Source organism: Lycium ferocissimum, chromosome 4, assembly GCF_029784015.1.
Source record: "Lycium ferocissimum isolate CSIRO_LF1 chromosome 4, AGI_CSIRO_Lferr_CH_V1, whole genome shotgun sequence".
Taxonomy (NCBI): Eukaryota; Viridiplantae; Streptophyta; class Magnoliopsida; order Solanales; family Solanaceae; genus Lycium; species Lycium ferocissimum.
In genome coordinates, this window is record NC_081345.1 from 57,048,337 (window position 1) to 57,062,045 (window position 13,709).

Sequence of the window (13,709 nt, forward strand, 5' to 3'; positions counted from 1 at the left end):
ACCATTTATAAGGTCGAACAACAATGCAATAGATCAGTAACCTTAAAACATTAAATTGTGGCTTGTCCGCACAAACTTAATTCGTGTTCGACCTTTCAACTTTGGTCGAGAATTTTGTCAACCTGATTAACTTTAAATAATAATTGTTTGTGGAATTTAAATGACACTTGTATATAATTTTTTAAGTTGATCTTTGTTACTTGCAAGAACTCGGGGTCCGAGGATATATGTGTTCCATTCCATAGTCATTTCTTAATTTAATATCTCCATTCAAAATCTTGGAGGGCATTATTCTAATAGAACTTCATTCTTTTACAATGTGCATTACTTCTGTAATGATTTTTTTATATTTAGTTCCATTCTCCCTACTCTAATTCCACTTCGACAATTACGTTGGTGAACTACAAAAGCCAAAGAAATAAAAGCTAAATCGTATATGCAATTTGATCATATGCTCAAAGTGGAATTAGAATGAACAGAAATACAAAAACAAAAAGGAAGAAGACATTAGATATAGGACCATGGAATTAGAATGAAAAGAAATACAAAAACAAAAATGAAGAAGACATTAGATGTAGGACCATGAATCACTAATACAATGGTGAGAATGCAATATGCGAAAGAACATTATATATAAAAGCAATAGGCGGTGGAAAAGTTGAAAACGACTCTATAGCTAGTTCGATTACGAGAATCTATTTAAATTTAGGCTTAGTATATTAAATAAGGAAAGATTTAATATTAAAATTATAGTTGATTTCAAAATCTTAAATATTAGGAGAATAACTAAATTGACTATTTCAAAATATTAGAAAAATAATTAAATCACTATTTTTAAATATTAGGAAAATAATAAATGACAATTTTATCTATTGCAAAGTCTTTTTAATGAAGGGCAAAAAGTTCAATCAATATTTCTACGGCCCTTCGTGCTTTTAATATAGTATAGATATAAATTAGTACCTCTTTTCTCTATTTATTTTGATAATTTTTTTTGGTGAAAGTGCTTTCTTTAATAATTGTTTAAATCGTTAATTCATTTAGCCAGCTGATCAGATTTAATATCAGTGTAGCTATTTCATGGGAAAAAAGAAAACAAAAGGTTGCAGACGAATTTGGGAATTTATTTGCAGTTAGGAAGAGGTGTTGGTTTGATCTCCATCTTCCCTTTTTGTTCACTGTAAAAGGCAATCCCGGCATATCTCCTTTCTATATTAGATCTATATTTTGTAATCTTCTTCTTTTTATCTAAAGGGGGTGTTTTTGTTCGTATATACATCTAATATATTTTCATCAAACCTTCTAGAGGTACTAGATTTCTTGCAGCATTTCTCGATAATTTTCCGATTTCTTGTATAATTCAAGATTGAAGGATCCCATTTTTTTGGCATCATCTTTGTATTTTTCTACCTTTGCATGATCAATGTCATTTCTTTGATCATTTTGCATGTTACTATACTCAAAAAAGCATACACATAAATGTCCTTTTCTCTCCCTTTGTCATAAGTTATAGTCTGACTCTGAAAGAAAAATTAAAATGTTCATGTGTTTAGATCCTTAGTACTGATCATATATCCTTACTATGCAAAGGTAATTGAATAGTTTTCCTATAGTTCTTAAGTTGAAACTAGCTTACTGAACGATTCCATCTATCACTTTCATCATTTTTCAAGGTCAGAAATCTAAAATCCAGAATTTAAGCTTGGTCATTGGTTGGACATTAGTAAGGTCCGATATTCATTCTTTGCTCAAATAGGAAGGTGACAATCTCGATCTAGCGACCATCTATCACTTTTGTCATTTCTCAAGGTCAGAAATCTAAAATTTAGAATTTAAGCCTGGTCATTAGTTAGACATTAGTAAGGTCCGGTATTCGTTCTTTGCTCAAATTGGTGAGTCTCAATCTAGTGACGTGATTCGGTATTATTTTGCACATTAATGGATAACGACAAGTCTTTTTCTTCTTCATCAACATATCCATATAACACAGCTCCTCCACCACCTTCTACAAATCAACAACCATCATATAATCCCTCTAACAATAATTCTAGTCCATATCCTCCTCCTGGTTCTGTTCCATATCCATATCCTCAATACCTTCATTATCATCCACCTCTTTACACTTCTCAACATTCTGGTCACTTTAATTACCATCATCCACCAGAATTAGCTCCTAGACCACACCAGACCAATACCCCTTTAGACTATAGTAATTATCCTCCACCATCACATATTGTCCATGCTCCTTATATGTACCATACATATCACCCTCCTCCTCCTCCTACAATATCGTCTTCTTCTAGACTTGTTCTTCAACAACAAGGGAGTTTTCAATATGGTAATTCATCTCAAGGTCCTCTAGAGAGGCAACCATCGAAAGACCGTGCATCTTCTCCTAGGCTCCAACACCAAAATAGTTTGTCATCGGTTAGTAGTTCCGGTGCAAGTAGTGTATCGTCCGTAAATAGTTCATTGGCTAGCTCTGATCATGGTAAAAATGAACCTCATCCACCTATAGATGATCACTTAGCAAATATGCATTTGTATGAAAATCCTGCTCCTGCCTCCGCCCCTGCATTAGCGACATATCACTTGGGACCAAGACCTATATATGGACATCCTAATGCCTCATTTTCAAGGGGTGAAACATCTCCTATGGTCCAATCCGAGCCGTCTCATAGACCAACTCATTCAAGAACAAGTAGCGGTGAACTACAAAATAATTGGGGTATGCAAGTTATGCCATTTATGCCTTCTAAAAATGTTTTGCTCTTACATGGTAATCTTGATATTTGGGTATTTGAAGCAAGGAACCTCCCAAACTTGGACGTGTTCCACAAAACCATAGGGGATATGTTTAACAAAATGGGAAACAACGGGCAACTTGGTAACATGACAAGCGATCCATATGTCTCGATTATACTAGCAGGCGCGGTTATTGGGCGTACTTATGTCATAAACAATAACGAAAATCCTGTGTGGATGCAACATTTTAATGTACCTCTTGCACATTATGCTTCTGAAGTACAATTTCTTGTCAAGGATAATGACATGGTAGGTTCCCAGCTTATAGGGACAGTAGCAGTCCCGGTAGAACATATACACGGAGGAGGAAAAGTCGAAGGGTTCTTTCCGATATTGAATAATGGAAAACCTTGCAAAGCTGGAGCTGTTTTAAGGATATCAGTTCAGTATTACCCAATGGATCAATTAAGCTTTTACCATCATGGAGTTGGAGCAGGTCCCGAGTATTATGGGGTTCCCGGGACTTATTTTCCGCTGAGGATGGGTGGATCAGTTACACTTTATCAAGATGCTCATGTGCCTGATGGATGTCTTCCAAATTTAAAGCTTGATTATGGGATGCAATACGCGCATGGAAAGTGCTGGCGCGATATATTTGATGCAATATGCCAAGCCCGACGGTTGATATACATTACTGGATGGTCAGTGTGGCATAAAGTGAGACTGGTTAGAGATGATGCTTCTGTAGAAGCTAGCGATCTCGGGGAACTTTTGAAGTCAAAATCACAAGAAGGAGTGAGAGTTCTGCTTCTTGTGTGGGATGATCCCACTTCAAGAAGCATCCTTGGCTATAAAACGGTAAATCAATGTTTTGGTTATGTGAAGAAATTGCATACTCAAGAATCTTCGAGGGATTCGATTAAATTTTTGTATTAAGGATCTTTTTGATGGTCTGATATGGATTTTTTCATGTTACTTTTTTGCTTTTTCAGATGGTGATGTAAAGTCTTTGGAAGAACATATTTGTCTATTCACATGAAGACAATGCTATCTGCTGTTATTTGTCAAATTGTCAAGACTTATTGCCTGAATTCATATTGTTTGTTAATTATTTATCAAGGCACACACCCATTGACACTTCGGTTGTAATAAATTGACAGTTAAATTAAGCTACACCAAGAGTGAGTTTATACGTGGTAGAGAATAAAACTTGTATTTTAACTAATAACACTGAAAAGAATCCATGTCCCTTATATGCAAGATTTCTCGTACATCATATCTTCGGCTGTGCATTTGTTCATACCATCAGTTCGAATCAGAGCTGATGTACATCTATTTTAGGATTTCCTTAACTATGGTAATAAATTATGAGTCTTTAACCTTACGTTCTTTGTATAAGCATGTCGGCATTTAGTTAATATTCTTCAGGGAACGTAATGTAATTTTAGTTATTGATAATCAAGTTTGAAAAATGTGCAGGACGGCCTCATGGCAACCCACGATGAAGAGACTCGTCGTTTTTTCAAGCATTCTTCTGTGCAAGTGTTGCTTTGTCCTCGTGTGGCAGGAAAGCGTCACAGCTGGGCCAAGCAAAGGGTATGTTAGTTGTAAATGATTTCTTTTGTTTCTCTTGATAGTCATTTTCGCAATGTACCACATTTGTTTTAGAATAGTTTGTGGCATTGTGGGGAAATTCTCAGAGTTCTTTTGGGGAGGTTATTTGGTAGATCGTGGATCTTGACCTGTAGCTGTTTAACATCTTCCTGTTTCTGATACATTTGTATAATCTCATTTGGTTACATATATAATTCCTTGATTTCCCTTCCTTGTTTGATGGATAGATGAACTCCTTGAGGATTATTGACAATAATAATTTCACAACAAAATAAAGTTAGGTAAATATTATGTTTGTTTGACTACTCTTCCTACCTCTCTGCTATATTTCTTTTCTGAAACATCCTAGTACCATATGTTGAAGATATTTGTTGACACTCCATTATGTGGTAGATCGGTCTTGTCAACTTTGTATTGCATACTACATGAAAATTTGTCTTACTTAAGAGTTTAAAACTGCATGTCGTTCCTAGTGAGGTAAATTGACACTATCTAATCAAGATTTATTGTTTATTTCAATGACTAGTGTTTTGTAATTCTGCTATTCAGGAAGTTGGAGTAATATATACGCATCATCAGAAAACCGTGATAGTAGATGCTGATGCTGGAAACAATCGAAGAAAGATCATAGCTTTTGTTGGAGGACTTGACTTGTGTGATGGGCGATATGATACTCCAGAACATCCTATATTTAGAACACTGCAGACAGTGCACTCAGATGACTATCATAATCCCACTTATGCAGTAACTTAATATCCTTACTATCACTTGGCTTGTATTTGGATATATTGATTAGGAATTGTTGATTTGGTTCTCGACTTTCCACCATTTTTAACATTTAAGTGAACAAGTATGACACTTTAAACAACTTGAGCTTCTTAGGAAGATCAATGGCAATTAATTTTTGACAGTCTTTAATACTAGAGCTTGTTAAGCATTGGAACACCGATAGAAACCTCATGCTTGGCGCTTCTTCTCCTATCCCTTTTTCGTTCTAAAACTCCCTTGCATTACCTAGTCTAAAATGGATGTACGTGTTCAACTACAGCTGCGTAGACCATTTTCTCCTCTTTTCTTAATAAGGATATTTAGCAGTTCATGTTTTCAAAGAGTAACAATTTGTAACTTAAAAGATTGATCCGCTCATTCATGAAAATATGAGCTGCTGTAAATTAGTCTAGGGGCAGGTTGTTGTCATTTGTGCTTCCTACAACTTTTGCATTGACTTAACAAGCTTCTTCCTGATTTCAAAATGAATTACTTCGTTCCTAATATGTGTATTTATTCTGTTTTTCCCGTTTTGGTTTCAGTATTATGTAACTCAACAAGGTAAATGAAAATTAACGTTTACATGTTTTTACATTGAAAATTATTTAAAATCTCACCATTTTTTCCTCTGTACATTTCCAACTAATATTGATGATTTCCATTTTCAGCTATCATCTCAATAATCAGTTCTAGTTAAATGTTTTGTTATACTTGCACCTAGCGGATTATAATCTGCACCAATTTGGTTGACAAGCTAATGTAGTTTTTAATATTTGGAAAAAGTAGTCTTGACTTTCTATTTTTCTCCTAAGGAAGAGAAAGATCTTTGCCCTATATCTTCATCTCTAAGTAATACAAGTTCTTGCATGGTATTTATGCTTCGTCGAAGCCTTGTTGGATAGAGTTACCCGGTACCTATGCTGGCCGGACGTAGCAGGTACCCTGTGGAATTAGACGATGTAAGTGCAAGCTGGCCTGGACACCCAGTGGCGGAGCCAGGATTTCCGCCGAGGGGGTTCAAAATATAAAAAAGTAAACATACGAAGAAGCCTAAGGGGGTTCAACATCTACTATATATACATAAAAAATAATTTTAACCTTGTAAAAACAGTATTTTTTTTCCGCCGAGGGGGTTCGGATGAACACCCTCGGCATAATGTGGCTCCGCCACTGTGGACACCACGGTTATCAAAAAAAATTATGCTTCGTTGAGCAAAGTCATTCAATTTGTACTGCAAGAGAAAAATGTTCGACGTACTGACCTGAATTGAGTAATGTCAACTTGCTTTTGTAGGATTTTCAATCACAATCTTGATGCCTGAAGTCTCATGTTTTAGACCTATCAGTTGCATTTTAGTGTTTTTTTTGCAATTTTTCCTGGGGACAGAAATAATTCATGTCCTACCATTTCCCCTTCCACCTATATATAATATCATTCTTAGTGTTTCTTGAATAGTAATCCATGTGAATGTACTTAACAGGGGAGTACTACTGGTTGTCCAAGAGAACCATGGCATGACTTGCACTGTAAAATTGATGGTCCAGCAGCATACGATGTTCTGAAAAACTTTGAGGAACGCTGGTTGAAGGCTTCAAAGCCCCAGGGCATCAGAAAGTTGAAGAAGACGTATGATGATTCCTTGCTCCGAATAGAAAGAATGCCTGAAATTCTTAGTATTTCTGAGACTTCATCTACGAGCAGCAACGATCCTGATAATTGGCATGTACAGGTGAGTTATTAACTTAATATTAATAGGGGTCGTTTGGTTCGAAGAAGAGTTATGCTGGCATTATTTCTTATCGACTGTTTGGTATGTTGTATTAAAAATATCATGCGTTGCATAATTTCTAAATAGTACTGAATAGGTGTATAAGTATAAGAATAGTACTGGTATAGTTAATGTCATGGTTTACTATGTATAAGAATAGTACTGAATAGGGTGTATAAGTAATACTGGTATTAGTTGTACTAGACTTAAATTTGCAACCGAACATTGTATCTAATTTAGTACCAGCATCATTCTACCTAATACACCCTACCAAACAACCACATAGTGTTAGAGATGAATTGGAGTATTAGCATTGGTCTTACAGATACATTTTCTTTCCATTCTTATACAGATTTTCCGCTCTATTGACTCAAATTCAGTCAAAGGCTTTCCAAAAGATCCCAAAGAAGCTACAATGAAGGTGAGAAAGAAAGGTGGAAAAGGGTTTTCATGGACGGAATTGTGTTCCAAAATATGGTTTATTTTGGAGTTAATCTAATTATATTTTCTTGCAGAACCTGGTATGCGGAAAAAATGTACTTATTGACATGAGTATTCACACAGCTTACGTGAAAGCCATTCGTTCTGCGCAACATTTCGTTTACATTGAAAATCAGTACTTCATTGGTTCCTCATACAATTGGAGTCAATATAACGACGTGGGTAAGAAATTATTCTTCTCTATGTAAACCATTATCATGGAATGTTAATCTATGATGAATAAGTATACCTAAGATAGTGTTAATCTTACAGGAAAGCCTATTGACTGTAGTTTTAAGATCTCACTAGTCAAGCCATATCTGCAACTAGACCAAAGACTTATCTGATTGTCGGTTTAGACTCATATACTCTATGCACCCCTTTTTTCCATTAATGCACAAGCATTTTAGGCACTATAATAAGCTTAGCCGTCCCCTTTGTGGAACCAACATCCTCCTCCAGCTCATTCTTGACATTTTAGAGAATCCAACTGCATTTATTTAGCATTATTTGGGATGAGAAGCTCTCTACATTGGAGAATCCGAACCTTTCGCACACCACTTATTGGATGTCACACTTTTATTTTCCATTAGAAAAAAGGGAGATGGGGTTGGAGGTATCATGAGTGATTTTTGCATATGTCAAAAACTCTGATAATACTGAAGCGGACCAGAAGGATGAGATTTTCGGTTAATCAGAGAAAATTATACACCCATAGTTTCCTCGCATTCAAGGAGATGCACATATAAGAATGAATTAGCAATTGATAGCATCAGCTGAAACAAATATAACAGGTAGTAAATATGCTTTAAAGAAACATTTCAAAATCCTGTCTTCCTCAGATGAAAGAAACAGGATGGGAAATTTTTCCTACCAGTAGATCATTTTCCTGAGATCCGTTTATCAAAAAGCACTGGTATATCTTATCAAATAAAGTAATTTTATGTTTATAACCATTTATTTATCTTAAACATAGGAACTCAGTGTGGTGCTGCCTCAATTCATCCCACACTGGTTGGACATCTTTGTTTGGTTAACTGAACTTACCTTTCAACAATTTTACATATCCTGGGAGAATGATATAATACTTTGTATTTCCCCATTGTTCTGTCTCTTTATCATTTCAGATACCTGAACATTCTGCTTTATGCAGGAGCCAATAATCTGATTCCTATGGAAATTGCACTTAAAATTTGCGAAAAGATTAGAGCACATCAAAGGTTTGCAGCATATATTGTCATCCCAATGTGGCCAGAGGGTAATCCAACTGGAGCTGCTACACAGAGAATTCTTTTTTGGCAGGTAAAAACTACCTAAACTGTCGAGCTGTAGTCAGTGGTGGATACAGAGTGTTACTTGCGGGTTCATAGGAACCTAATAGCTTTTGCTCAAACCCTGTATATCTTTTAAAATATCCACTAAATATCTATAATTGTTTGACTGTGAACCCAATTATTATTGTACATCTTATATTAGTGTGTGAGCAAAACATTGTGATATGAAGTTACCAGCTTAGCAAATTATTAATTTTTCTGCTAATAGTAGTAGTTTGTGCAAGTGAATCTTAAGACTGTATGTTGGCTGGCAGCATAAGACGATACAAATGATGTACGAAACTATTTACAAGACTTTAGTGGAGGTTGGCCTTGAGGATGCTTTCTCTCCACAAGATTATTTGAACTTCTTCTGTCTTGGTAACCGTGAGGCTGATGTAGGGGAAAATGAGAATTCGGGTGCTGCTAACACTCCTCAGGTACTTCCCTACGACCTCTCTTCTCCAACGAAAGAACCCAAAGTTCCTAAATCCAATGGATTTTTGCATTTCTCTTTTTCTCTTTACTTTGCTCATCTTTAAATGCCTAATCGCATCATTGCAAGATGGAACTGTTGCTTATGCTTTTCTTGAAGGATAAGCTTCAGTAAAAATGCCGATTACTAGAAGCTTTGCGTTTTAGTTTTTTTATACATTTGTTGTATAATTCTCTGCCTAGACTCTAGCCTGCAAAGTTCACATTAGTTATCACTAATGACGTTGCAGGCACTGAGTCGAAAATACAGAAGATTTATGATTTATGTTCATTCTAAAGGAATGATTGTGGATGATGAGTATGTCATAGTGGGATCTGCAAACATCAATCAACGCTCACTAGAGGGTACCAGAGACACGGAGATAGCAATGGGAGCATATCAACCGTATCATACATGGGCAAGAAATCAATCGAATCCCAGTGGACAGGTGATCATTGAGAAAAGTTCTATGTATACCTGAATAATTTGATTGAATCTTTAAATCCAGAAAAAACTTTGACTTCTCTATGAACTTAAAAATTCTTCTCCATTTTAAGGAAACTATTTAGTATGCTGCTTCTGCTTTTACTACACGATAGCTTGATCATGAGATCTCCAACTCCACTTATCAAATCCTATTACCCTTTTCAAAATTTATACGTTCCAGTCTCTTACACGGTGCAAAACACGCATCTGTCGAACAAATAAATAATCAAGTTCTCTAAACAAGTATGTAATGTTCTCTGCAGAATGCCTATTTCTTTTGCCATTTCAATTGCAAACTGATACTGAATGTCTGTAATTGCTAGTGATACTTTCGTAAAGCAAAGGCTTTTGACATTTCAAACTTGCTCCATATTTCCTACGTTTGCTTATCCCCCAATGTGAATCTCGAATCATTTTCTGTTTATGATGGAGCTGCAGAAAATGTAACATACATTATACATATTACGAAAAGTAACTGCAGAATAAGGTGGTTAAGATTGAATCCCCTAATTTTGTAAAAGATCACCCTCGGAGTACCTATGTGGTGAACTTTCTTGTCTCACGAATGATTTATGTGTCAATTTATTTTGTGTAGATATTTAGATATAGAATGTCTCTGTGGGCTGAGCATCTTGCAGTTGTCGATGACTACTTCACCCGACCAGAGTCTCTAGAGTGCGTTAGGCGGGTTAGATCGATGGGTGAAGCAAACTTGAAACAATTTTCAGCTGACGAAGTAACTGAAATGAGAGGCCACCTCCTAAAGTACCCTGTTGAAGTTGATAGAAGAGGCAAGGTGAAAAGTCTTCCTGGATTTGAAGAATTTCCAGATGTTGGTGGTGACATAATTGGATCGTTCCTCGCCATTCAAGAAAATCTTACCATTTAAATTTTGCCATTTCTTTCCTAACATGTACTTGGAGATTACTAATAAGACAAATTGGTGGACTAAACTCCCACTATGCACAGACTGCAGGGGTGATGAGGTTATATATACTGCTTGAACCCGTGACCTCCTAGTCACATGACAACAACTCTTGTTGTTGCGTCAATGCTCCCATTTATTTAGAGACAACTTCACTACAAGAAACTTGAATTAGCTGTGAACTTCGTTGCTAATGCGTCGCTAAATAGGATTAGCGATAGATTTTGTTGTTTAGCTTCGGAATTTATTCGCTGGTAATTCCTGTTTTTTTAGTAGTGTTTGTACTAGATTATATTAGGTCTCTCAAGAATGGAGGTGTTCCATTCATTGTTAAAGATTTATAACATATAGAAAAGAGGGTGTCAAGAATGGAGTTTTGTGTCCATTGATTCATAGAAGTTAACATACAGAAAAAGTTAGTGTGATGAGTCTGAGTGTCTAGTAAAAAAAAAATTAGTTTAGTTATTTTTTTCCAAGGTTTTTCCATCGAGTTAATTATGTGAGGTCTGCAAGCTCGCAAACATTTGTGAATTGGGCAACTTATAAAAAAAACATAGTTACTTTGTTTTGATAGCTTCAATGCTTCTACCTATATTTCACACAAAAGGCAAGGGTCAAGGTTCTATGCCTTCTTGAAAATTAAGGTATAAACTATTCAAAAATAAAATAAGGTGTAAAAAAAAAAAAAAAAAAACAATTTGTGCAAATGCCGTAGATAACAACTGCCCACTCCCCAAACCAATAGCTTAACAGAAGAACGTGGAGCAGCCCCACTTCCTACACATACTAATAAACCAACAAATTGTTTGAACTTCCCTTCAATCTCATATATATACAGCTATTTACTTAATTCTTTCCACTCCTCATGGCTTCCTCAAGAATGTCGTTCACAGCAAATTTCAATTCCTATTCCTCTCTTTTTCTTCTGTTTTTGTTGCTTACAGTATTGATGAAGTATTCTTTCTCGGAAGCTCGAAATCTTGAAGAAGGTGATCACCTAGGAAGCATCAAATTGTGTGATGAAATATACGTAGTTGAAGAAGGAGAAACACTTCAAACAATATCGGACAAGTGTGACGACATTTTTATATTGGAGGAGAATACTCAGATCAATGATGCCGATGATGTTTACCCTGGCCTTGTTCTCAAGATTACATCTAGGAAGCTAGGAGTAGTGTTTAATTAGCACCCTTTTTCGTTTTATTGTTAATTTCTCCTTAGTTTCAAATTTAGATTAATTATGCAGTGTGTAAAAAGCAGATATTCTCATATGTAGTCAGTTTTCCCAGTTACTTTCACCTGATGGTGTATAAAATTTGCCTATATTCCTGCTTTAGCTTGTGCAAGTTATTTGGATTCTGCAGAAAATACTTTCCAATATCTGTTCATGTAGTAATTGCAAAGTAATGGTATGGCTACACCATAATGTTTGCTGGAAAAATAAAAGAGAATCACGTTAATATTGCTGGATGGCTCGTTCTTATCAAAGTACTAAAAATTCTGTTTTAATTTGCTCGTGAAAGTAAGAACACAGGTAATCAACAGTGAAAGATTTGACTTAAAGTTATAATTAAAAGAACAAAGAGCAGAAGAAATATTTTGCGTCCAAACTGAATATCACGGGAAATTGATTTAGTTGCTGCAAATATCCAAAAAGAGAAACTATGATTCATACTTTTATTTCTGGTGATTTGGCCAAGAGGATATATATGGAGTTCATTTGGAGGGCCTTTAGGTATCAGATGGGGGAATATCCTTGTCATTAGTATGATGTCCAGATGGTGGAGTTCTAAGCCCAAAAATATATTACATAAGCTATGGAAACCAAAATCAGTCCAGTTAATAATTAACTATTGTATTACAGTGCTTTGTACATGTATATGGGGGGCAGAGCCTAACCTTTGAAAATTGATCTTTTGCATCCTCTCCCCTTTTTTTGGAGAGTACTAAGGTTTCCATCAGGGAAATCTTGCCCAAGAGTTGAGATAATAAGTCCTTTCATAACAGAAAAGGCGATACGCCAGGCAGTGAACGGAGAAGCCCCGATTAATTTGATTATATGAAAAAGAAAAGGCGTGAGGAGTTGAGTGAATCCACCCCCTATGTCCCCCACCCCTGCTGTGCCAGCATTAATGAGTCCAGTGATCTGGCTACTAAACATAACACTAGTCCCGTAATGGCATGACACAAATGTGGCTACTGAAAATCCTTTCTCTAACTCCTACAGTGAAATGAATCAAGGAAAATACAGATGGAAGAACAGGAGCGGGTCATATAGTGTGAGAGATCATGAGGGAAATTACTTGCTAATTATGGCAACAGATAGACAAGGCTGTCTTGATTTGGATTCAGTGGTGCAAAGACCATGCTTATGAAAGGATTAATCTTGAATGTCATAAACCAAAAGTCCAGATTGTGAACATTGATGCTGCTGATGTGAATGATTAATTAGCAGTGCTGGAATATGTTGAGGTACTTAACAGTTCCAGCGCCTTATGTTTTCCACATGCGCTTCATCAAAGCTGCTGTTTCTGAAGCACAAGTGAAGCGTCACTGACTTGAGTTCTTGCAATTGTGTGTGCCAGTTTTTGGTACTAAACCTCACAGATTACCTATTTGACGATGGAAGTGACCAAAGATCTTCGTTTTTTAACAGATGAAAACATGGTTTATTTCCTGGCTGATGAATTATGCTACTAATATCTACTGTCCATTGATTATTCCTGCCTCAGCAGTATGCTGCTCAACATGTGCTTCATTGCACTCCTTTTTGAAGTGATACACTAAAATTGCATACTGGTTTATCAGACTCTCAGCTACTGTGGGTAACAACAAATACAGGTCACTGCCACCAGAAACAATTGAACATAAACCAATGCATTATCCACAAACAATGACAAACTTCGTAGGAATATACAAACGTATCATCCAAATCAAATACTAGAAGCAGCTACGATCAGAAGGAAAATAAAGCAGAGAAAAAATCAGATGACAAATCCAGCAGAAATTCTATTCCATGTGCATACTAAACCATATCATCCCAAGCTCAAAAAATAGAGCATTTTATTCCTAAACGAAGTAGTAGCTAGTACTATACATCGATGTTTAATCCCAAAATCAGCTGAATATACCTA

The 13,709-nt window shown here is 36.0% G+C and overlaps 1 protein-coding gene across 3 annotated transcripts; it reads left to right on the top strand.

Moving 5' to 3' along the window:
* The first annotated feature begins 1,132 nt into the window (after positions 1 to 1,132).
* On the top strand, positions 1,133 to 11,903 carry LOC132053571 (phospholipase D gamma 1-like). 3 transcript variants are annotated; one of them, XM_059445661.1, is made up of 10 exons: positions 1,133 to 3,603; positions 4,225 to 4,341; positions 4,909 to 5,103; positions 6,609 to 6,857; positions 7,249 to 7,317; positions 7,412 to 7,559; positions 8,530 to 8,678; positions 8,965 to 9,171; positions 9,394 to 9,612; positions 10,246 to 11,903. In XM_059445661.1, exons 1-10 carry the CDS (start codon positions 1,939 to 1,941, stop codon positions 10,537 to 10,539), a joined length of 3,312 nt encoding a protein of 1,103 aa, XP_059301644.1. In that variant the 5' UTR covers positions 1,133 to 1,938; the 3' UTR covers positions 10,540 to 11,903. The 3 variants fall into 3 exon arrangements, with proteins under 3 accessions (XP_059301644.1, XP_059301641.1, XP_059301642.1); XM_059445658.1 differs by having other exon boundaries at positions 8,965 to 9,129; positions 9,415 to 9,612; XM_059445659.1 differs by having other exon boundaries at positions 8,965 to 9,129; positions 9,415 to 9,612; positions 11,520 to 11,903.
* The last annotated feature ends 1,806 nt before the right edge of the window (positions 11,904 to 13,709 follow it).

Bases quoted from the DNA above. Each gene is read 5' to 3' on its own strand.
- LOC132053571 (XM_059445661.1), top strand. From the start codon at position 1,939: ATGGATAACGACAAGTCTTTTTCTTCTTCATCAACATATCCATATAAC. The intron at 5,104-6,608 runs GTAACTTAATAT...TGTACTTAACAG, and splicing joins ATCATAATCCCACTTATGCA to GGGAGTACTACTGGTTGTCC. The intron at 7,560-8,529 runs GTAAGAAATTAT...TGCTTTATGCAG, and splicing joins GAGTCAATATAACGACGTGG to GAGCCAATAATCTGATTCCT.